General features: G+C 48.3%; 1 protein-coding gene across 1 annotated transcript in view; it reads right to left on the reverse strand.

The window, feature by feature from the left end:
- The window catches only part of bcor (BCL6 corepressor), a 30,430-nt gene extending 8,007 nt beyond the window's left edge, over positions 1 to 22,423 (reverse strand). Inside the window, exons 1-6 of the mRNA XM_083890416.1 lie at positions 19,259 to 22,423; positions 17,010 to 17,181; positions 15,557 to 15,895; positions 12,942 to 13,220; positions 11,229 to 11,542; positions 8,951 to 9,235 (exon numbers count right to left, since the gene is read on the reverse strand). Of these exons, the coding sequence (XP_083746542.1) occupies positions 8,951 to 9,235; positions 11,229 to 11,542; positions 12,942 to 13,220; positions 15,557 to 15,895; positions 17,010 to 17,181; positions 19,259 to 22,405 (4,536 nt within the window). The 5' untranslated portion in view covers positions 22,406 to 22,423. The remainder of the gene's footprint in view (positions 1 to 8,950; positions 9,236 to 11,228; positions 11,543 to 12,941; positions 13,221 to 15,556; positions 15,896 to 17,009; positions 17,182 to 19,258) is intronic.
- Positions 22,424 to 24,438: the final 2,015 nt, after the last annotated feature.

Consider the following 24,438-nt stretch of genomic DNA (forward strand, 5'->3'; position numbering starts at 1 on the left):
ACAGTATAGTATGACTTTTTTGTCAAATTTCGGACCAAATTTTTTTTTCTTCAAATTTTTTTTCAACTTTTGGACGACAGTATAGTATGACTTTGTCAAATTTCGGACCAAATTTTTTTTCTTCAAATTTTTTTTCAACTTTTGGACGACAGTATAGTGTGACTTTTTTGTCAAATTTCGGACCAAATTTTTTTTTCTTCAAATTTTTTTTCAACTTTTGGACGACAGTATAGTATGACTTTTTTGTCAAATTTCGGACCAAAAATGTTTGTTCAAATTTTTTTTAATAATTTTGGTCTACATAGTATAGTATGACTTTTTTGTCAAATTTTGGACCAAAAAGTAAATAAATAAAAAAATAAAAAAAAGTTTTCCAGCACTTTTTGCTCTAGGGCTCCACCTGCAGACATGTTATGGTACTGCAACCAGTAGTTATTTGTAGATGTCATTCATGAAGTAGATATTTGTAATTGTGTTGATTTATAAAGTGGAAATGCTGGTCCTCCACTTTGTCAGCAACCCAGTCCTCAGTATGCAGCAAGTACAAGAATGTGTGTGTGTGGACAAACCAAAGAAAAACAAGACCTACACACAAACACACAAGCCGGACGAAACACACGCTGACAGTGCTTCCCTTTACAGTTCCTTTGGGGGAGAAATTGGGTAAAAGAGGACCCGACTGTGTTCCTGCGCCAAACAAACCGCACACTCGCACACAAACGCTCCATAACAGTAAAGCTGGCACCGGCATCGGGAAACTAAAATGTGTCTCAACTGCGTTTAGCCTGCCAGAATCAGCTCGCACACGTACAAGGGTGTGTGTGCGAATGTTTTGCGCGCGTGTGCCGCGGTTGGGCCCGGTTGCCACTGTGGCAGCCAGTTCCGATAGTTGGGCTCTGAACAAAGCATAATAGAAGCGGAACACGGGGATTTTATAGACGTGCTGGAAGCGTTTTCCTTTGGTCTCGGGCTTTGACAGTTGGGCATCCGAGCACTAAGTAGTCAGACAGGTTTTTATTGCAGCGGAGCGGTGTCTGCTGCTGTTAAACAGAGGAGTCAGAGAAACAGAGAGCGGCCATACAGTGTGCTGATACGGGGACTTTCCTATCCAGATTGAGCATATATGACACTCTGGGTCAGATACTGGTCGAAATCACTTTGGATCCCATATAAAGAAAATCTGGGGCTAGAAATAAACATTACAAATCACCTATAATTGTTTAATAGGAGAACCACCACTGATGCGCGATGAAAATGTAAGTACCGTATTTTCCGCACTATAAGGCGCACTTAAAGGTGAAGTAAGTAGTTTATAGTGCCATCTAGAGGAGAGGCTGAAATTTACAACAAAGAACTGCTCCTCTGCTCACCCCCCCACCCTTCCCTGAGCGCTACGGTGTCCTCAGTTGGTCAAATGTCTTCCTCGTAGCAGAGGAAGTGGAGAGAGTGGAGGCGGGACTTCCTGCTACAAGTAAAGAGACGCTTGATTTGTTCTCTCGCGTTTGTCCTTACAGGCTCCGGTAGAAACATGGCGTCTCTCTGCTAACAGTGGCTATGCAACCGCAGCCCGCGACCATGTTATTTGACGTGACTTTTTGAAACACTACGAAAATGAAACAAAAACTATTATACAGCGACTAGACAATGCAGGAGCACATAATATGTATAAAAAAGTGGATTTTGGGTTATATAAACCCATAAATACTACACAATGTCCCTTTAAAAGCCTTTCATTTTCTCAAAAAACAACAGTGCGCCTTATAATCCGGAGCGCCTCATATATATGGATCAATTGGTAAAGTTCGACTTTATCTGTTTTGTTGACATTCCCTTTAGCACAGCTCCATCTAGTGGACGCATAACGCAACCCCAGTCAAACGTTTGACTGCAATATCTTCTATTCTATGCGCCTTATAATCCGTTGCGCCCTATAGTCTTATAGATAGTCTTATAGAGCCAATCCTGGACTGTACATAGAGCGGGACTGCTCATCAGCATTTTGAGATCTTTGAACTAAAATCATAAAAAAAAAAACCCACCTACATTTCATAAATAATTTTAAATATGCATTTATGCAAGACTCATACATGCAGATGCACTCCTCCTCTGTCGTGCTAACAGTTCAGTTCCGCGGGGACGTGAGCTTCTCATCTGAACCTTGGGAAGGACTGCAAACTTCCATTTCTATGCTAATTCCAGACCTGCCGTCTCGTCCAAGTGTTTATCTCCCTCAACCCGCTCTTTCAGCGCGCGGAGTACAGAGGGAAGGAAGAGGGGAAGGAAAAACAGGCAATTGAGAGAAGACAAGACTGAGAGAAGGATGTGTGGAAGGTTAGAGAGGGTGGAAGGATGGGGAAAAAGTGAGAGGCAACACCCCCAGCAGATGACAGATAAATGAATCTGTGGATGAAATCTGCCCGCGCTGGCTGTCCTCTGGGCCTGAAGCCGATAATAACACAAGATGAAAGGGTGGGGTGTGTAACGGATGGTGGTGGCAGTGCAAAGTGTGTGTGGGGGGGGGGGGGGGGGTGGGTGGTACAGAGGACGATCAGGGGACGGGAAAGGAGGAAGAGACGATGAGGAAAGAGGAAGAAGTTAGAGGGCTGGATCGAGGGAAAGAGCGTGTGCGAGCAAGACAAAGTGCAAGGGGGGGGGGAAAAAAAGAGAAAGGGGGGGGAGGGACGACGCTCCGACTGGTTTTCACCCACTGCCAACACTGACTGGCGGAGACAGATTCAGGAGCGCTGTAGTGAAGCTTCCCTCTGGGGGATTCCATTTGCTGTGTGCATGTGTGTGTGTGTCGGCAAGAGCTATTGATATGCAGCCTGCCTGGGTGTGCGTGCGTGCGTGCGTGCGTGGATGCGTTTGCGTGCTCGTGTGCTATTTTGTGGTGCTGAGGTGTCGGTTGGTGCGTGTGTGTGTGTGTGTGTGTGTGTGGCTGCAGGGGAGGCTCAGCGCTAAAAAACCTCCAGAGCCGCGTTTTTAATATCGCCGGGAGAGAGCGAGGAGCTTTAGCGCGAGAGCCCCAGCTTCCCGCCAGACACACACACACACACACGCACACACACAAGCGCACACACACACACTCCTCCGCAGTAAAATAAGACACCGCTCCCCCCCCCCCCTCCTCTCCCCCTCCGTCTTCTAATCTCCCTCTCTAGAATGCTTCCCTGCACTCGCCTGCAATCAATGCATCACTCAGACGTTTAACCCCTTGCAGCACTGCCTCGTACGCTGCTCACACACACACACACACACACACACACACACCCCGTGCGTTTGCGTACGAGACTTTCCCTGTAAGATTAGAGCCGATATTCTACACGGTTAAGTTTTTACACACCCCGACAAGTGAAACGTGCATGTTTGTGTTGTGGTGTGCCAGCCTCTTGTTAAATGTGCTGGCGTGAAAGAGGAAGCCTGAGAATAAGAGTCTCTCATGATGTCAGACTCGGAGCAGAGCGGAGTTTCCGTCGACCTGTTTTTAGTCACATTTTTTTTTGAATTACAACCCCAAATTTTTAGAAGATTTGGGTTAGGATTTTACATTTGAATGAAAACCTAGCTATCCATAGACACACACACACTTCCTGTAAACTAAACAATGAAGAAAGGTGCTGAAAACTTGATGACACCCTGCAACTTCTTGCAGGGTAACCTAGCTTTGTGGTTGGCGAGCTAATTGCTAAAGGTAGGACCCAATGCTATCTGACTTAACACCAGCTAGCTAGCTCATAAGAAACTGAGCTAACCCAGAATAAAATGGATCGAAATGGCAAATTGGCTGGAAAAGGCTGCATTTGCTTAGACCACAGACTATAGACCAATAGGTTCTCAAAGTGCGGCCCGGGGGCCAATGGCGGCCCGCAGAAACATTTCTGGTGGCCCCACAGTGAATTACAGTTGATGGTTTTAATCCAGGAGCTACTAAGCTTGTTAAATGTTTATTGGACATTACTGGATACAGACCAATAAGTGTAAACAAAAATACTGGGTATTTACCTGGTTTCTATATGGTGAATTTTAGTGTATTATTGTGTTATAAGCTGGTAATAAGCAGGTAGCTACAGCCCCCAATTACTAGCTATTTACCCAGTAAATATATGGTAACAGAAATGTGTTACTTGGTATTAACCTGTAATTAGCGTTATTTTATTAATGCTTAAATTACATTATATTAACTCTTATATTACTTAACGCTAAACTGTAGAACTGAAATCTGGTCATTAAAATGATTACAAATGGGATTTATTTCTGTTTTTTTTTCCTTTGGCGGCCCTCAGTCCAATGTTGGGTTCCTAAATTGGCCCTCAGGTATCAACACTTTGAGAACCCCTGCCGTAGACCATATAAACGGATTTAGTCTCTGGGCCCAGAACGTGACGGCAATGCTGAAGTGCCTGAAACCTTGACTTTTTTGAATGGCCACCAGGAGGAGATGACACGAGATATGTCAATTTGTCATGATGTCCATTTTATAAATGATATATTTAACATAGTCTCAGCTGCTTTACAAAAAAAAAAAGAAAATACAACGACACTGGAAAACTCAAGGTATCAAAATGGCAGTTTACGAATGGGTGATGGTTGCCAATTGGTATAAAGGGATAATGACACACGTTTATCGTTGAGATGCTGAACTGTGACATGGTTGAGAAGAGTATTTTGTGTATGAATTTTAAAACAACTAATAGGTTAGCTTGGACTCTGTGGGTGTGTGGTTCCTTCAAAGGTTGGCCCTGTCAAGACTCTTTGCCCATGGTCAAAGGTGCGCATTTGCAAGTCACAGATCCAAAGTTGAATTTTAAAAAGGTCAGGTTTCGGTTTACTTTACCGTCAGTGAGCAAATCCACAAATTGCGGTTATTTAAAGGCAGAGTTTTGCATCACGGACGCTGGTGCGACTGGGAACTTAAAATGCAATCCGGTGTCTCTCTTTGTTTGGATCATACAGGGATTTGAGGAGTGAAATCAAAAGAGATTTGTGGGAGGAGAATAAATGACAGACTGCACCTTTATCGGGCGCTTTCAATGCCCAGAGCCGAGGGGCCCCCGAAGCCCCGGCATGAGAGGGAGCTGGATGAAGACATCCGCAGAATCGCTCCTCATTACCATTTCAAATGCTCGGAGAGCGAGGCAGACGAGGGAGAGAGAGCGAGAGAATAAAAGCGGAGAGCGAGGGAGGAGGAGGAGGAGGAGGAGGAGGAGGAGGAGGAGAGAGAGAGTGGGCTTTCATGTGCAGAGGCACGGATCGCAAAACTAAACGAACATGAAATATGCACAGTGTCGGCCTGGCATCGGGAACAGCAGAGAGTACGGTGCGAGTTAAATCGCATGTGTGTGTGTGTGTGTGTGCAGGAGGTGTTTCTGCCCCCCTGCATGCGCAGGTCTGTACACGAAGAAAGCCTCTGTGTGTGTGTGTGTGTGTGTGTGTGTGTGTGTGTGTGTGTGTGTGTGTGTGTGTGTGTGTGTGTGTGTGTGTGTGTGTGTGTGTGTGTGCGTGTGTCTTTAGTAGGCTGTGAGGACACATTTTGAATCGAACCGGTCTTTGTGAGGACATTTTGACTGGTCCTCACTATTTTAAAGGGCAATTCGAAGGCACAGACTTGGTTTTAGGGCGAGAGTTGGATTTAGGTTGGGTTAAGGGTTAAGCCCAATTTATACTCCTGCGTAAAGTGCTCTGCGTCGACGCAGAGTCCTCAAGAGCATCTGCGTCGTCTCCGACTGCACAAAATATTTTTTAAGTGTCCGTCACTCCGTCAAGGGACAACGGAGACGGCAAGAGCTGCGATTGGTCCTCAGGACAGGCCGAGCTAACGCTGCTCTGTGCCGGCTCACAGTGAGCACCGAGCGTCCACAGAGGCGGAGCTGATCCCCGCCGATAACGCCGCTGCCAAACTATAAATACGTCATATCTTAACACACACAGCACATGTTTAGACTCTAAATGGCCAATTTCTCGCCTCAAATTATCTTAAAACTGCGTTCCGTCACACAGAAAAGTGAGAAACGGCCACTGTTTCAACAACAACAGTCTTTCTCTCTCTTTCTCTCTCGGACGCCATTGCTCACTGTAGCCAGAAGCGCAACAAGCTTGCGCAGCGACCCCTACTGATCGGGCGGGAAATTACAGCGCGTGTCCGATAACGCATATGCAGTCGGAGAAGTATAATGTGGCTTTAAGAATGCTGTGTGCTTCTCTGTGTGTGTGTGTGTGTGTGTGTACAGTCGCGTGTATGCGGTGTGTCTGTGAGCATGAAGCGATTCTGAATTTGCATGCGCAAGTCGGTGGGGGTGTGTAACAGCGGCGAGCGCCGAGAGCCGTCATTCTGCCACATACGGAGAAGAACCCGTCGGGATGTTTTTGCGCGCTTGCAATCAACGCGCGAGCTGTGTGTGCGTGTGTGTGTGCGCGTAGATAACAATTGTTGTTGCCTGTTTTCCCCGATCGTTTCCTGATTAACCACACACGTTCTTAGGGCGAGTAGTCCTAAAACCCTGTCCCAATGAGGCAAAAAATTGTGGTTAGGTTAAGATTAGGTTTGTAATGGTTAATGTTGGGGATAAAGCTTTGATCAGGCGGCCTGAATGGAAGTCACTGTCAAGAACTAACAAACGTAGTTGTGCAAACCTGTGTGTGTGTGTGTGTGTTTGTACTTGTTTTTGTATTTGTTACCTTTTTAGGACCTGACCATGCCGGGACCAGTAGTTACATGGAGACCAAAAACCTGGTCCTGATCATGCAGAGCCTAATTTTTCTGATGAACTGGCTGAGTTTAGGGGCTGTTATTTGAATTGCGTTTAGGTTTACGGTTAACGCTTTGGTTAGACTTTTCCAAATGAAAATAAGTCAATGCCGGTCCTTACAAGGAAAGCTGCATGAACGTGTGTGTGTGTGTGTGTGTGTGTGTCTCTCAGGCCCTCATATCTCTCTGCCTGTGTGTGATAAGCCCGAGAGCTCGCGGCGCTAAAACACCAGCGTGAGACAAGCGCTCTATGCATCTACAGGCTTGTATCTGGGTGTGTGTGCGTGAGAGAGAGGCGGTATGCATTAATTGGTGTGTGTGCGTGTGTGTGTGTGTGTGTGTGTGTGTGTGTGTGGGAGCCCCACGGGTCTGCCCCAGGCTTATCACACACAGGCAGCGAGAGACAAGCTTCCTGAGAGAGAGAGAGAGAGAGAGAGAGAGAGAGAGAGAGAAAGAAAGGGAGGGAGGGAGGGAGGGAGGAAGGAGGTGTTGTTTGCGCAGCGGTCAGCGCCTTGTTTGTGTAGTCTCGGGTTTTCTCCTCCCTCCATCCCTCTCTCTCCACACACGTAGCGCAGGAAAGGAAAAAATGCGAAGGGGGAATGAAAAAAAAAAAAAAAAAAAGAGGGGGAGAGAGGGAGGGGGGGGGGGAAAAAAACGTTCGAGAGAGACGCATAAATCAGAGAGACGAGCCAGCTTCTCTCCGGCACGGCTGACTGAACCCTGCTGCTGCCGCGGTGCACTCTCGGTGTGTGTGTGCGTATGCGTGTGTGTGCGTGTGTGTGTGTGTGTGTGAGAGAGAGAGAGAGAGAGGGAAAGAGAGAGAGAGCGAAGGGGGAAAAACAGCCGCCGCCGCTGCTAACCACAGTCACCACGGCACATTAGAGGGCCATTAGAATGCGATTATACTCCCAGTGCTTACCTCTCATTCACACTCTTGCTCTCTCACTCTCTCCGACTCCCACACATTATCATGGACACACACACACACACGCACACCTCATCATAAATGTGAACAACAAACACACACACACACACACACACAACTATAAAGCTACCAGTTAATGAGCAACAAAAGATACACACACCTATTTACAGTTCTGTGACGATACCTCTGCCGGTGATAAAAAATGATCACATGCGTGCACGCGCGCACACACACACACACGCGGTATCAAAGGTAAATGACGGACAGAGTGTGGACACGCACTTCGAAATCCGCAGCTCAAGCGACGTTAAAAACACTCGGAATCTATAAATCAATTTGTAAAAAATCCGTCAACAAGGCGAGAGGAACGTTTTTTTTACGCTCGCAAACGGAAACAACGGGGATGAGGGAGAATAAGGCAGTGGGGCCATCCAAATTTAATTAAAAGCTTTCAGAGCAACGGGAGTTGAGAGATTCGGTAAAATATACACACACGTCTCTCTCTCTCTTTTTCGCCTCGTATTTGTAGAGAAAGAGAGGATCTGGTTTACGAGCAAATGATCGGCAGCTACATACAAAGAAAGACAGAAGAAAACTCCCGATGCTACAGCGAGGAGGCGAGCATCAGTCTGCGTATAATGATCCTGCCGATCCCTCATGCTGTCTGTGCGCACACACACACACACACACACACACACACACGTGTGTGTCTCTGTGTGTGTGTGTGTGTGTGTGTCACACTTCGCTGCACAGAAAATTAATGAGATGTGAGAGCGAAGCGGAGGCGAGAGGAGGGGAGTGTGTGTGTGTGTGTGTGTGTGTGTGCATGTGTATGTGCTTGCAGAGGGGAGGAGGAGGAGGAGGAGGAGGGGTGGGCCAACGACAATCTGAGTCACAAAGAGAGGAAGAGAAAAAAAGTGCCGAGAGGAAAGAGGGGGGAGGGAGAGAGAGAGAGAGAGAGAGAGAGCGGAAACCTGAGAGAGAAAAGAGAGCAGAGCAGAGCGAGAGGAGCTGAAAAGATGGAGTACGGTGAGAGGAAAGCGTGAGTAAGGGTGAAATGGAAGGAGATGCTACGAGAAGCATGAGGAAAGAGGGAGGTAGAAGAAGAATTAAAAGAAAATATGTTGCGTCTGTCAAAGACATGATCAAATTAGGAAGGAAAAATTAATTTAAGTGGTTAATTTAAGAAGACAGAGAGCAATTTTGAAGAGATGAAGTGTTAGAGGTGTAAAATGTGAGAAGAGAAAGTGATAAGGAGCGAGAGGACGAAGCCCCGTTACCTCGTAGCCTAATCGCGCCGCTCTCTGGAGCAGAGTCTCCCCGGCGTTCTTGTTCACAATCAACCGACGAGCCTCCGGCGGGATCGGGCGCACCGCGGGCGGCTCCGCGGGGGGCGTCCGGTGGATCCCGGCCGCCTCTGGCGGGACACTGGCCACTCTGCCGTTCACCTGGGGCTGCAAGGAGGGCGGGCAGAGCGCGACGGGGGAGCAGGGCTTGACTGGAGAGCAGGGATAATGATTAGGAGAGGCGGCTCTCTTCCTCGGAGCACAGCGCTGCTCACTCAGCTGAGGAGAGAGAGAGAGGGAGAGGGGGGGGGGGGGGTAGAGAGAGAGAGAGTGTTAAAGCCCCTGTCAAAGAACAGACGGCACACAGCGCACTCACACACACACTGGGGTGGAAAATACAAAAACTAGCGGTTTATGACAATTAAGTCAGCGGTTGCTACAAAGCCAGTTGCGTTTTCAATAACACGCTACGTTCCGTTAGCTTAAAAAATAGTTTCCCCATTTTTAATCCTCACACACACACCTTTGTTTGATGCAAATATACACTCATCAGATATTTTATTAGGGACGCCATTTTAATACCTAACCAGCCAATCACATGGCAGCAACTTAAGTTCAAACCCAGCATCAGGAGGAGGAAGAAATGTGATTTAAGTGATGCTTAACGTGCGAGATGAGTTGGTCTGACCCCGGATTTCCACTGGACGCGTTACGGCGCGGTGCCTTGGGAGCCAGCGGTGTTCACGGAAGGTCGCGCGATAATTTCCAAACGGACGCGAGTTCGCGAGATGCCGCCGCAGACCGCGTGCGCGGCTTCGTTCATTGTCCGACGTGGAAGAAGCTGTTGATCTGGTGTCGTAAAAATTAAAAGATTTTGTCTGTCCACTTCAACAATCAGTCTCTCGTCGTAACGTTGCGACTCTCGGGGAGACGCTCTGATTAATCGACTGTTGACCTGGTAGCACCGGTCACGACGTAATGTTGATTGTGAACTTGTGATTAGCTATATGACCTGCGTATTGTTTTTTATTTTGAAAAGGGAGGCGGAAGTGTTTTACTTTGAGTCCGTGTCGCACTTCCTGTCTGGTGCGATCTGCTCTGTTGAAATGCAAGCGTTTCGGCGCGGCGAGCCGCTTCCGGGGACGCTGCCGAGACGTCCCGCAGCGCGCCCAGTGGAAATGCAACGGCAACCGCGCCGTTGACGTACCGCGGCTGTGACGCGTCCAGTGGAAATCCAGGTTATTTTGGTATGGAAACGGAAATGCAAAAAAAACACACGTACGGTACCAAACCTGACCGAACCGTTCCAACTCGGTGGAAACGCAGTTTACAGTGTCCCGTGTACTTAATTAAGTGGCCAGAGATTGATTCTGCATATGCAACATCTGTGTTTATCCATGTTTATTGTGTATGGATGAGACACTATGCGTCGCTGACAAACACACGCACACGGAGCTTTCACACCAACTGTTCACGCCCCAAACACCGCAGGCTGGCAAGCCACATTTCTTTAACCACTAAACCAACAGAGCCCTCCGAGCACACGAGGGAGAGGGAGAGAGGGAGTTGCCTGGCTTTGTGTGCATGTATGCGTGTGTGTGTGTGTGTGTGTGTGTGTCTGTGTGCAAAGTGTGTGCCCTCTCAGTGGAATTTCATGTAGAAGCAGCTGTCAGGCTGAGGAGGAGCAGGGCAGGAAAGCAGCACGGGCGGAAAACAACTAGCCTTCTTTTTTTTTTCTCCCCTCAATTTTTCCCCATGCTCATTTTTTTCCCCCCTGGTCTCTTGAACTTCATACGCTACACCATGGCTGCCACGATCTTCACTGAGCAGTGTGTGTGTGCGTGCGCGCGAGTGTGTGTGTAGGATGTGGCACCAAGAGTGATGTATAATTGCTCCGGGGTTTGTTGTTATGTCAGGAATGCTCATAAACACACACACACGCACACACACACACGCACACTCGCTCACTCACAGCGCCACCGCGCACCTACACACAAAAACGGCGCCGATGACACACGTTTCGACAATTAAGGCCACAGACAAACGCGCACGTATGCGAGCGCTCCACGGGGAGTCGCTAAGGGCAGGAGGAGGTCAAAGCTCCAGCAGCCCCTCTAAACATTGTAAACATACTTCCTTCCTCTCTCCCGCCCCTCCCTCACTCCCCCGGCTGCATAATCGGAGGCGCCAACAGGCATACTGAAACTCGCTGCTACTGCCGCAAACACCCAGGCGCCCATATCGTGGGCCAGACGAACCTATCAGCGCTCACCTTGTCGTCTTCAGCTGCTCCCATATCGGCCACGCAGAGCTGGCCGGGGCTGTGAGGAGCGGCTTCTTTCCTCTTCTCACGTTCTCGCTCCCTCTGACTGGTGTGTTTGGTCTTGAAGGGCCGCTTGCCCTTGGGTTTGTCCGTGTCACTATGGCGACGGGGCTTGAGGGGAGGGGTGGCTCCCATGGATGGCTCCGGGGCCGGCGAAGGGGGGCCCCTCCTGGGCTCTTTGAGGCCACGGTCACCTGAGAAGGGGTCCAGTGGGTACGATCTGTCCTTCAGCTGGCTCGGGGGAAGGGGGGTAGCAGCTACTCCTGGAGAAGAAGGGGAGAGAGAGGGAGAGGGAGAGTGAGTGGCTGATGGTGTGAGAGCTGAGTGGAATGGGAGGATGGGAAGGTATTACAAGGCCATCTCTCACACTCTGTTGGTTTATTAATGAGCGCACAGAGCTGTCTGGGAGCACAGCATGCCTGCTCGCTCAGGGAAAAAAATAAAAAAATTAGAATAAAACACACACACACACACACATCTACATCACAGGTTTGCATAAACAACCCATGTAGTGTCTCCTTTGAATGCGTGTGTGTGCGCGCTCATTCGTTGCAGCACGGAAACCGCTATGGGTTATCTCCTTTAAACAAACGTGGCACTGTCTATTTTCGGCACTACAGTGCTTATTTATATGAAAAATAAAAAGTGCTGTAAAATAGCTTAATGGAAATACATTTCCCCCGTTGCCTTGCTAACAACACAATGTGGTCTCGGGCCCGATTGGTACAGTGACACAACCCAAAGAATAAACGGTACAGTCAAATCAGTCAAAGGCTGAGAATGAATGACGAGGAGAGTGAAATTACACAGCGTCTCGTTGATACTTACTAATATAAAGCACTTTTTTTCCAATGATACAGAGAAATTAATGTATTTTACTATCACTATTTTACTATTATCATTATTATTATCATCATTACTATGGAATATTGATGAGAAAAAGGAGCCACAGCCCCAGACAGACACACTGTTAAATGACCACACGGCTGTTGCCAGGGTGATGTTATTTAAAAAGGTAAGGTAAGGCAAAAGTGGGAGAAAAAAATACTAATAGTGCAATTTAATTTGAATGAGGGGGAAAAAATGCGGCCAATCAAAGCCTGTGGTTTCTGCAGGAAATGTAAAAACCAAAAATCTCTCCTGCTTTATTCACTTCCTTTAATCTCAGTTCTGCTCTTTCATTCCCTCCTCCTTGTTGCTACCGTGCCTCCCTTTAGGCACATGAATAAGGGAAAGCTCTGATTTAATTTAAGTCACTCCGCGAGCATCTCAGCCCTCCTCCATTTTCCTTGCGACTGGTCTGAGAAAAATCATCGATCACATATTCGTCACAGCACACCTGCCAACACATATCTCCCCCCAGCCACTTCTCTTCAGAGCTCACTGTCCCCCAGTAGAACAAAAAAAGCCCCAAACCACAATAAGACGTGGGTGGGGGTACTCTGGTCTCATTTCTGGTTTTCGCGCCTTTACTCTGGAAGGAGGAAGTATCCCCCCCTACCTCATTTCCTCTACTGCCTCCCCAATGGCTCCAAGGAAATCCCCGCAAGATACAGCGCTCAAGAAAGTGAAACACGAGCCAAAGATAGATTTCCGTTACCCTAGCTGAACCCTAGCTGTGATATAGAAGTGGTTTTGCATCGCTGATGGGTTCAGCCTCACCGTTAAGTAGCTTCTCGCAGCCCCACTTCCTGTTGATCTCAGCTCTCTGGGCTGCCGCTCGCTCCTCTGGCTCACCGGGCCTGATGTTGCGCTCACGTATGCTCTGGGCCTGAGCGACTAACCGGGGCTGGGGCCACGCCCTCTCCAGTTTGATGTGCGATCCATCAGGTGAGGCTGTGCCTGTGGCGGGTTTGCTGAGCCGCAGTCCCTTCAGCTCAATGCAGACCTTGAGCTTGCGCACTTCTTCATCCTCATCTTCATCAGCACTGGCCTGCTCATCTGTAAAACCACATAACAGACCATGCTATTTCTCTTTTGCAGTTATGCTGTTTACTGGTTTAAACCTTAATTAAAAAATTAAAGGTCCCCTATTGTGCAAAATCAACTTTTTAATCTTTTAGTACTGATATTTGGGACTCAGTGGGCCATACCAGTCCCCAAAATGTGAAAAAACAAGACTCAGTCATGTTTTAGTGGTTCCACTTTGTGTAAGTATAGGCGATAAAACACGCAATGTTTACAACCCCCGACCAAGTGACGACAGTGCGGACATTTCACCGTGAATGTTGGCACCCCGCCAGGCAGAGTACTTCACAGCTCCACCGTAGCTCCCCCTTGTCCCTGTGAAATACTAGAGTGCAGGCGAGGGAGGAAGAGTGGCTGCACAGCGGAGCACAGTGTTTTACACAAACTTCCAGCCTCAGAGGACTTGTGTGTCCAGTGGATATATTTTATTTATGAAAAAAATGTTCACAAGCTTCACAAGCCCTTTGTTGTTGATCGTGTGTGTAAATTCCTATGCTGGAGGGACACCTTGAACGCACCAGTTACGTGCCTGTGGTTAGCGAGTGGCGTGTGTGGATCGGTGATATGAGGAGCACGCGTTTGAAAGCACTGCAGAAAGATGTAGATGTTGTCCTACATTTCTTCTCAACCAAAGGCTGCCTTTCTGTCGTGTTTCCATGTTCTCTCCTCGTGTTGTTGATCCACACACGTCACTTTCAGCCGCAGTAACACTGGTGCGTTCAGGGTCTTTTTCTAGCATGGGAATTTACATACGCGCCGCGCATTAATCGTTTTTCTTCGATTTTAATGTTTTTATGATCGCGAGAAGCCAAAATCGTGGTCACTCTATGCATTACGTTGAAACGCAGTAACAACGGGTAAACGGACATTACTATGGGGTATATGGAGCGGGGGTTGTGACGACGGTGCATGACAATAGGTGATAAGTGGCGACAGTATGGCTGTGGATAGTAAGTTAGATCAACACTCCCCTGGAAGCAGTGGATGTGTGTTTACCTGGGTCTCATTCACATGTAAATGACCAGGCACAAAACCAAGCGTTCTGAAAAAGGCTGTTTTGGCAGAGTTATTGAACTGCTATTGTGCTTCATCCTTATGATATTTTGACTAAAGCATGACACAGACATGTTCATTAGGGCACCAGGACCTAGTTTAACTTGGGTTAATAGGGTATAATATGGGACCTTTAAATAAGAAAAAATTGGTTGGTCAGTTGGTCTTTTAAATTTAACTCATTGGATAAATTAGAGAACGCATTGTGGCCATCACGACATAAAAGGCTTTCACATTTTTTTTTTTAAACGAATTCTCTCACCTTATGCAAGACATCAAACTATTGTGTGATCGTATACCAACGTGCTGACAACTGAGCACAAAGAACAAAGACCATTAATCACTGCGTTCTCATGGCTTGTAAAACTACCTTGAAGCCTTATATTCAACACACACATATATGCACTCAAGCACAAAAACGGGGAGAGGGATGTGAAACAGACAGGCAGGGGAGTAGAAGGGGAGAGAAGTCAAGAATCAGGCAGAGAAACAAAGCAATAAAAACCAGAGAAGCAAGAGGGAGAGTTCTCCCCCCCCTGAAATTCACGGGGGACGGGTATTTGACTCGTCTGCCAGTGCCAGGGAGAGCGAGCGCAATACCGCATGCCAGGAAAAAAGGAAACCCAAACAGATGAGGGGGAAAAAAAAGAAACGAGATGAAAAGAGAAGAAAAGAGCAGCTTTGAAGAGGGTGGGTAAGCACAGCGGAGGAACAGCAGAGCGGAAAGAAGAGAGAGAGCGAGAGAGAGAGAGAGAGAGAGAGGGAGAATGGCTGTCCCTCTCCCTCGCTTCTCTCTCGCACAGCGCTCAAAGGCAGGATTAAACACTTCTCCGATGCTGGCTGCCACACAGAGTGAAAGATGGGACAGCGAGTGGGGAAAGGGGGGGGATCGCTGGGGGTTTATGACGGAGGAATTAATTGGGAGGGAGTTAGCATCAAAAGGAAAAGAAAGAAAGAACAAGGGATGACACGAGGCTCAGCACCGTATAAGATGAAGGGGATAAGAGGTGGGCAGAATTAAGCCTTTTAGAAAATCTGGGATTCGCCCAGGATTTTTTAAACCATCCTGGGTGAAGCGGCTAAAAATGGAGATTCACACCATTCCCGATGCCGGTGGCTGTCGTGTCCTATTTGACCTGGGAGTGAATTATAACACAGTGTAAACGGGGTTATTTGAGTGGATGTGGGGGTTTTAGAGTGCATGGAAGGAGGAGAGGGTGAGTCTGGTATTTGGACGATGTTCAAGAAATTCTCACCTGTACAAAGCCTGGGTCTTTTCTCCAGGAGGAACCCCCTTCCTTCCTCCCTCTCCGCGTTCTCCTGCTCCTCCTGGGTGAAGAGCGGACGTTTCCGAGTGGCTCCGAAGCCGTGACCGTCCCTCTCGTCGGCGAACCCTTTGACTGGTGAAAGAGTCGGGGGCAGGCAATGGCCTCCTTCAGACTCTCTCACGAACCTCTTGGTTCCGTCCTGCAGCCCGCCGTGGCAGAGGCTTTTGGCCCCGTCTCGGGCCCCCTGCCCCGGGGACAAGGGTTCCCTCTGGCCCCCGCACCGCTGGAGGACCGGAACTCTGTTATTAGTGTACGCCGGCCGGACACCTGAGGAGAGCGGAGACACAGACGGATGTGGTGGGGGGGGGGGGGTGTAAAATAAGCAACATAGGATGAGATGGGACAGAGAGAGAGCAGAGGGGGGAAAAAAGGGGGATTGACAGAAGAAGAATGCCAGTTAAACACTGGCCAGCTTTTATTCTGCTTTAAAGACAGGCAGTAAAAGTTTGATGGGGTAAAGACTTTTTAATCTGATGTGAGCAGAGCCAGCAGCAGCAGCCTGAGAGTTCAGCGCAAAACCGCTCACACTTCCAGCAGGGAGACTGAGGCAAGAAAACATCCTGCGCACTCGCTGCGCACGGCAACCCACCGCCGCAGCCGCCCGCCGCCGCCGCCGCCCCCGCCCCCCCCCATCTCCGTCCTCCCCCAAGGCATGACCGCACCACGCCCTTCTCACACAGAGCGTGACTCTAACCTCCCCCCCCCCACCACCCTCGCAGCCTCCCTCCCCTCTCCTCGACTCCCTCTCTCCATGCCATAATTAGGCTCACACGTCAGCCGCGGCCTCGCTCCAACACACAGCTGGGCTCCCGGCCAACGTAACTAACCCTCCTCCTCCTCCTCCTCCCTTCCGCCCTCCCTCCCTCCCTCTCTCTCTTTCCGTTGCACTCTCCCATCCGCTTTCACCCACTAACTCCCCCCCCGCTTTCTCTCGCTCTCGCTCTCCCTCACACGCAATCTCAGCCCCTCCCTGTCCACTTTTTTTCTCTCCCTCTCGGTCGTCTCTCTGCGCAGATAAGCACAAAAGGCTTCTTGAAAATAAAACTTCCCCTCCGTCTCTCTTGCTCACTCGCTCGCTTGGATGGCCTCGCTTGTGTAAGAGTGTGTGCATGCGCGTGTGTGTGTGTGTGTGTGTGTGTGTGTGTGTGTGCGGGCGTGTCGAGTCTGTGTGTGAAGTGCGTCTTTTTTTAGAGTGACCCGGTCTTGCCTCAGCATTTGCTGCAAGTGCATGCGAGTGTGTACATACAGCTATTGTCTGTGTGTGTGTCTCTACCCAAGTGTTTATTTGCAGAGTGGCTGTGTGTGTGTGTGTGTGTGTGTGTGTGTGTGTGTGTGTGTGTGTGTGTGTGTGTGTGTGTGTGTGTGGTGCTGGGTTACTCACCCTCCCTCTCTCCCTGCCTGGTTGGTTGTTGGCAGTGTTCCAGCGCTCGCTCTCTGCGCTGGCCGTCTGCCAGCTCCCGTCCTGCTGCCGAGGCAGACGCGCACACACCGCCGCCGCCGCCGCCGCCCTCCTTCTCCTTCAGCTCCAGCTCCGAGAACCGCATCATTGCCCGCTGCGCGCACACACACACACACAAATGCGGAGAGAGACCATGAAAACCACTCATCGTCCGCCGCACGCACGTACGTACGTACACACACACATACACACACACCTCTCTAAGCCTCAATCTGGCCTCAACAGCTACAGAAGCAAAAAAAAATTGCATCAGAAATCACATTGTCTTAAAAATTCAAAGAAAATGCCAAAGAAATTAAAACCCACACACACACAAACACACACACACACACACACGCACACACACAAAACAAACGCACACAGGACAAAAAGGGTAGACAGATAAATCACAAGCATGGCATCAAAACACACAGGTTAGACTACTGCAGCCACTGTGAGTCCATGCGCTCTGGGGCTTAAGTCCTGGCATCTCCCTTCCTGAAACATAAACATGGCTAGGAAACATATACATCTAAAGCCCTGAGGCAGAGAGAGGAGATGAAACAGAGGGAAAGAAGGGAGAGGGGGGAGAAAAGAAGTGTGCAGCGATACAGAGTACAAAAGGAGAAAGAGCCCATGAGAGGCAGATGTGATAAGAAATGTAAAGAACTGACCTCCCAGTTAGCTGCAGGTTGACTTATATTACTCCCCTCTCGTGATATGACTTCCATCTAAGCAATTAGAATGGGGGGGCTCAATATATCTGTCCATCATTTCATCTTTTGTTTAATGACTTTTTGATACGTTTCTCCACATGTTTTTGTACACACACAATAGGCAGCCACAATCCCACAAAATAACACAATCAAATGAACGTGACTCAACAGGTCAATTAACACTGCATCAAAACTATCAAACACTCTTCTGAAATGTACGGGTGATCAATTTGAAAAATGACAACGATGCGTTCATTCTGGGCAGGACAGACAGTGCTGATGTACATTTAGCCGTTTGATTTTTTTTTTGTTTTTCCTTCCATGTCCAGAAATAGGGCATTTGATAGCTTTGTGTTGCAGCTGTGCATTGACGAACATGACACAGACAAAACCCACAGTTTTCTAGAGTGCGTTTCACAAAATAGACAATCATGTGCAACCTATTAACATATCTGCCAAGCAGGACTATAGCTTAAAGTTTGTTTGCGCTTCTGTTCTGAACTTTGAGCATAAGAAAGTGAAGATAACGGTCTAAAACAAACGGCATAATGTGCAGATTTAAATGGCAGGTGATGGCCTAGTTTTGAGGGGGGGGATTTGGGGCGTTACTGTTACTGTGCGTTTAGTGGGATGTGTGTTAGCGCAGAGGGTCTTTTATGGAGTAGGGCGAGGAGGAAATTATGACCTTGGACAGCAACCAGGCAGCATAGGCCATTGGGGGGGGGGGAAGAGATACGGGGGGAGGATAGCAACTGGCGGACGGGGGCATGCAGAAAGCCTAAGAGGAACCCCAAAGAGGGCAGCTGCTGGTTTTTAAGCAACACTGCAAGCCCTCCACTGCACCCTAACCTTGGGGTTAAGCATAGCCAAAGGCAGTGTGAACTGTGAGGCTGCCACAGTCATGCTCTGGAGCTACAGTACGTGGGGCTCTATAGCACAGTCAGCACTAACACATGCTTTAGCCCCAAGGCAGTCACACAAGGACAAGCACGTACGTACGTACGGACACACAAACACGCACGCACAGATATAACCTTTACAGCGGTTGCTCGCTAATCACTATACAGTGATGGCAGCCCTGGTTAACCTTTGAACTGTCCTCCCTGATAGAGAGGCTAAACTAGCTTTGCACCAGCTCACTAAGACAATGATAAATTAAGGGGAGGGTAAAGCCGACGGCTAGGACAGTGGCATTACAGCATTTATGTAATTTGTACCGTGTTGTAAATGCAAAATATGCCAATTTCATGCAGGGTTTGTTTTCGACGGGAAGTTCTGGATCTTGCAGCAAGGGAATAAAAGGACAGTGGCCCTTGGGGATTTATTCCTGCATGGATGTTCAAAATTAAAAAGTATATTTGAAATATTTGCACATGAAAACCTTTGTTCATAATGACCTGTCTGTAGCCCACCAGCAGCTCAAACCCAACATATCCTGTACTAAATATAAACAGCCACCAGTGTTAATAGCCTTACCTGAAGCGCTCTCTGTTCACGGCTCAGCTTGCTAGAGTCGGCATACAGCTCAGTGGTGACACATTTAAAGCGGTCGCCAACGTAGCCTGAGGAGTTTGCAATCCTCTTGGCCAGACTGGATCTACGGCAGCCTTTAGAGAAGTTGTCGTCATCGTCCTCCTCATTCCCCTCTCCTTGTGACTCTCCCAGATCGACAATACTGTCTTCTCTTTCAGTCTCGTACACTTTTTCCTGGTCTGACTCCTTCACCACATCTGTGCAGTGCCGAGTGATGTGGTGGTGACTTCGACAGTCCCTGTTCCCTTTCTCTTTACCGGAGCTGCGCTCCCCAGATGTGCGGGCACATCGCAGTGTGCTCTGGTCTTGGTCTCCAGGGTCTGGGCTGGGACTCTGTTCATCCATGCTGTCATCTGCTTGGGAAATCTGCCCTGGGGAATGTGGGGATGTGCTAGATGTCACCCCAGGACAGGGCGCATCCTGATGAACCTTTGGTCTCCCCAAGGAAGGTTCTGACTGTCGCTCAGTACGGTGGGGCCTCAGGGTGGGACTGTGTGCGGGGTGGATTTGATAAGAATGGGAAAGGTGGTGTTGGTGTTTTGGCTCATAGTCAGTCTTTGTCAGAATTTGGTTACGATGATAACATTCATTTTGGTTCACCTTGGTGCCGTTTTCAGCAGAGGGCTGTTTGGGGACAGTTGGTGTCGTCTCAATATCTGTGTCTGAGTGCACAAGGTCAATGCACACAATCTTTTCTCTGGATGTTACAGAGGAAGACGAGTTTTTGCTTTGACTGCCACTCTGTCCTTGTGCACCAGCATCCCTACCCGGCTTTATTTGGCTTCCTTCACCTATCTCCTTCACAATATTGTGTTCTCTGTGGCCCCCAATTTCTTCAACACCACCATGTGATTTTTCCTGTCCTCTTGGCTTCATATTTGGATCTCTCCTCTCTGGCAGCTTGTCTGCATGAGACTGCATCAGAGGATGGGCCATCTCTTGTGAGTTATAAGTGAGGTAATCCCCTCCTGGACCAGCTGGGAGGTTGTGGTATGGTAATGGGTGTTTTGCTGCCAGGTGGGTTGGATAAAGGCTGTTGCTACCAAGTAGTACTGGATGAGGGTAGACTGGGCCTTTCCCCGTCATTGGTAAGGAGTGTAGTGCCATGCCATCAGGGATTGGGTAGTGCAGGTATCTATTGGCATAGGCCAAACTGTGGTTCAGATAAGCATCACTTTGGGGGAGGTACAGGTGTCCAGGAGGGAGACCATTCTCTACACAGGGCCTTTTATACGATGACACTTCCGGAATTGTTTCTCCTCTCTTAGTGGCCAGGGAGGATTTCTCTGTTCCTTCTCTGTGGTGGCCCCCAATCGATGTTGGATGCTCTGATTGGCTGGGGCTGTGTTTGACCCAATGTTCTCCATTGGGTTTGGGAGAATGGGCCCTGGTGTTGGCCAGAGAAGAGCCACATTGTTGAGTAGATGATACATTATGATTGGGTTCCCCAACTCTTGGACAGGACGAGCTATGTTGCTGAAGGTGTACTCTCTCCAAACCCTTGTGCTTGATGACAGAGGGTGAGGAGCCTTTAGCTTGTGAATGGCCCAGGTCGGCATTAGACCTTGGGGAGGAGGGCAAGCCTGATGTGTGCTGTGTATGGGAAGGAGAAGGGCTAGGTACAACCCAAGAGGAGTGTAAAGTGCTGATTATCTCTGGCCTCTCTGAGACCTTTGAAGAAGTGCTGTTGACCACGGAGTGAGGATGGGAGGAGGGGGAGTGGGACAGGTTTTCCTTTAGGAGCTCTCGGCTAGGGGGCAGTCCATATCGTGTGTTTGCTGCCATAGTGTCCATCTTAACTGCAAATCCATTGGGAGGCAGTCCAAACTCAAGTATTCTGCCTGACAAATCTAAGGGTTTCTCTGCTGAGTCTTTGGCTTGGGGTTGGTGAGGTGGCCTCTCAAAAGTAGGTTTGGAAGGCGACCTGCTGGGTCTCCTCTCAACCCCTATACCTCTGTGCTCAGGTGCACCATCTCTTGACCTGTGTTTGTGGGGGCTGGGTCGGGCGGGAGAGGGTTGTTCCGAAGCCATGCTGCTCACAGAGAATGGGTGAGGAATGGACTGTATGGATGACGATGAGACAGATACTGAAGAATTGGAGGAGGTGGGTAACTGTCCTATCCTAGCAACAGGTCTTTGTAGGTCTGACGAACTTTCATTGTGAGCAGGGGAGGGGGGAGGCTGGGGAAGGCGAGATGATGAATGAGAAGAAGAATCAGTGGGCAGACTATTATTATTCACACCACTGGTGCCACTAGAGCTAGAAGTACTGCTGCTATTGTTGTTGCTGGAGCCCTTCCTAGAGGGAGGCCTGCTTGGTCTACTGCTCCTGCTTGGAGACCGGTCCCTGTCTATAGCAGCCTGGTGGTGCTGAGAATGAGGGGAAGGTTGGTGAAGCTGCTGTGCAAATGGGGGTGGAACACCAAGCCCCTTGTCCTGGCAGTGCACCAGTGACGTGGGAGCCACTGTGACGGCAGGAATCCTCATGGGCGGCGCCACCAGGGGAGAAGAGATGGGAGAAGGAGGATATGCCGGCATATAATACAGCCTCTCAGCAGCAGATACTGCTGCGCCAGGATTAACATTACCACCCTGCGCTGCACACAGAGAAGGGTAGGGCAGGTGCTGGGGAAGATAGGGGTTGGGTTGGCTGAGCAAAGAAGCTTTATACATGTTCAGAGCCGCATACTTGGATGTGTCCATGAAGGGATACATGCTTGCTTCAGGGTAGGGGCTGAGCCATGGCAGGCGGAGATAGCTGCCACCAGCACTTGCCAAGCCGAGCTCAGATCCTTTTTCTCCTGGCCCTAGTCTACCTAAACCATCAGCCCCAGCTCCAGGCACCAGCACAGGCTTGTGCAGACCTGGAGGGGTGCCCTTGTAGAGGCCAAGGTATCCATTAGTCGACTTACGACTGTCCATGGGGCCATCAGGCTTGTAGATGAGCTCTGGAAGGCCATCCCTGTTATAAGTAAGGGGGATGCCAGTCTCTCTGCTTTTATCCCCCGGCAGTGCCGTAATTCCTGGGTATACAACCCCACCGTGGAGCCGAAGACCCTCATGCATCAGAGCACCTCGGTCCAACCCCATCGCTGCCAGGGGCGTCAACCTTGCATCCACCTGCAGCAAAGAAAATTCTACATTACGAATTTGTCATGGAAAGTGTGAACTGCAATTGCAATTACAGTTCACGTTTTAACATTACAGCACAACAATTGTAAAGTGTAATTATCTACCTCACTGTTCTGTGTTAGCTACGTGCATGCACATAGTTAACGTGTTTGTTTCCAAATAAGCGACTCATTAAGAATTGAGTGTAAACAGAAACGAGGGCGAGCGCGGGGACTTGCCATATTTTGTGTGATGTGGTTCCCTTGTCTTAGTTCCAGGTTGGTTTATGTCTCAGCATCGACATCACGAAACAGATGTTGCCCTGTGGAGATGAGCAGGCAGTTAGCAGTCAGTGTCTTGGCTCTGCCACATACAACAGTCACATGCCAACAGACACACATGCTCACACGTAATAAAAAATGTCTTTGTTGCGATGCCAAAAAACTGAGAGTAAAAAAAAAAAAGCCCACTTATAAAACTCACAAACAGAGGAATTACTTATTGACTTAGGAATAAATATTTTATATCTGGGGCATGAAACATTTAATAACATGTTAACGTATCCATAATTGCTAAATTAGGGATGGCTCGGTAGCACAATTCCACGTCCGATACCGATATCACAGATTTGAGGATCTACAAATATCAATCCCTTACAGTCTTCAAACAAATTTACACTTGTCGGTTTTGCTTTTTTCCAACATAGCGGACATGATCGCTGTAGCTCTCACCCACATTCTGATCACATGGCACTTGTGTTAGATTTTAGATTTTAAGGGCAGAAACCACTTGTTAAACAGAGAAATATTTCACAGGAAGTTTATGAGCTATTGTAATGATTAACGTTGTCAATTCCTCAGAAAAATGTTTCCAGATATTATAAAACAAGTGGTAAGTTGGCTAATTTCCCCATGGACTTCCAGTGGATTTGCCATATAGGAAGTGAAAAATATAATATTTTCACTTCCTATTTGACTTTGATTACATCCCTATATATATATATATATATATATATATATATATACACACATTGATACTAAATTATTGGCCCGCCCCTTTTTCCCCCCGATATCTGATTCATTAATTTCAACCAGGATTTGACCGATAGTGAACGTTGCGTCGGCTCATCTCTATAATAGCAATAAAAAAATAACGAGTTACTGAAATGAATATGGGGCCCAAAGGGAGTAGAGAAATGTACAAAAAAAAGCATAATAATGGCGCCCCTAGTTATAGACATCACAACCTTTCCTTTCACTCTCATACGCGCATGCATACAACTTCGCTGAAGTAGTCAGCGGAGATGAAAGCACCGTGTGGGTTCCCCTCCCATCCATCAACAAGCCTCAGCAGCTCCCCACTCTCCTGCCCCCCCCCCTCCGCTGACCCCCATCCTGCCCACCCCTGTGGATGTGCATTGTGGGGCCGCGTCTATTCAGTCACGTTCCACACACACTGGGGTTTTTTTTTTGTTTTTTTATTTCTCTGCGCCCTCTTTGACCTGCTCTCTCAGCTGCCTCAGCCAGAGCTGTGAGGGAGGATTATACATCAGAGACCACTTTGGCGGGGGGGGGGGACCATTTACCCGCCCGCCAGCACAGAGCCACGGATCAACAAACACGCCGACGAGCGCACGCTAGAAGCGGGGTATTGCAAGAGAGAAGATGACAACTATGCAAAATTTATAATAACGCGAAGGGAAGAGCATGAAACACAAAGGACTAGCACCAACATAATAAACAAGGCCAAGGGAGTGAAAATAGTGTCGCATTCAATAACACCACAGGTGTAACAGTAATATGTAATAATTAATGAAAAAGGACTTTAAAAAACTGAAAATAATTAAAATCCATGGAATGCCTTTGTGTGGGACATCCACTGATTATTTTGAGATATGAATGAAATGTTGTTGTTTTAAGAACAGATATTGTATCTGCAACATTAAATCCATACTTTTTAGAGTCAAGATCTCACTATGTTAAAGATATAGAGATTGTTTGAGTGAAATAAAC

This window comes from Microchirus variegatus (genome assembly GCF_963457635.1).
Source record: "Microchirus variegatus genome assembly, chromosome: 5".
Taxonomy (NCBI): domain Eukaryota; kingdom Metazoa; phylum Chordata; class Actinopteri; order Pleuronectiformes; family Soleidae; genus Microchirus; species Microchirus variegatus.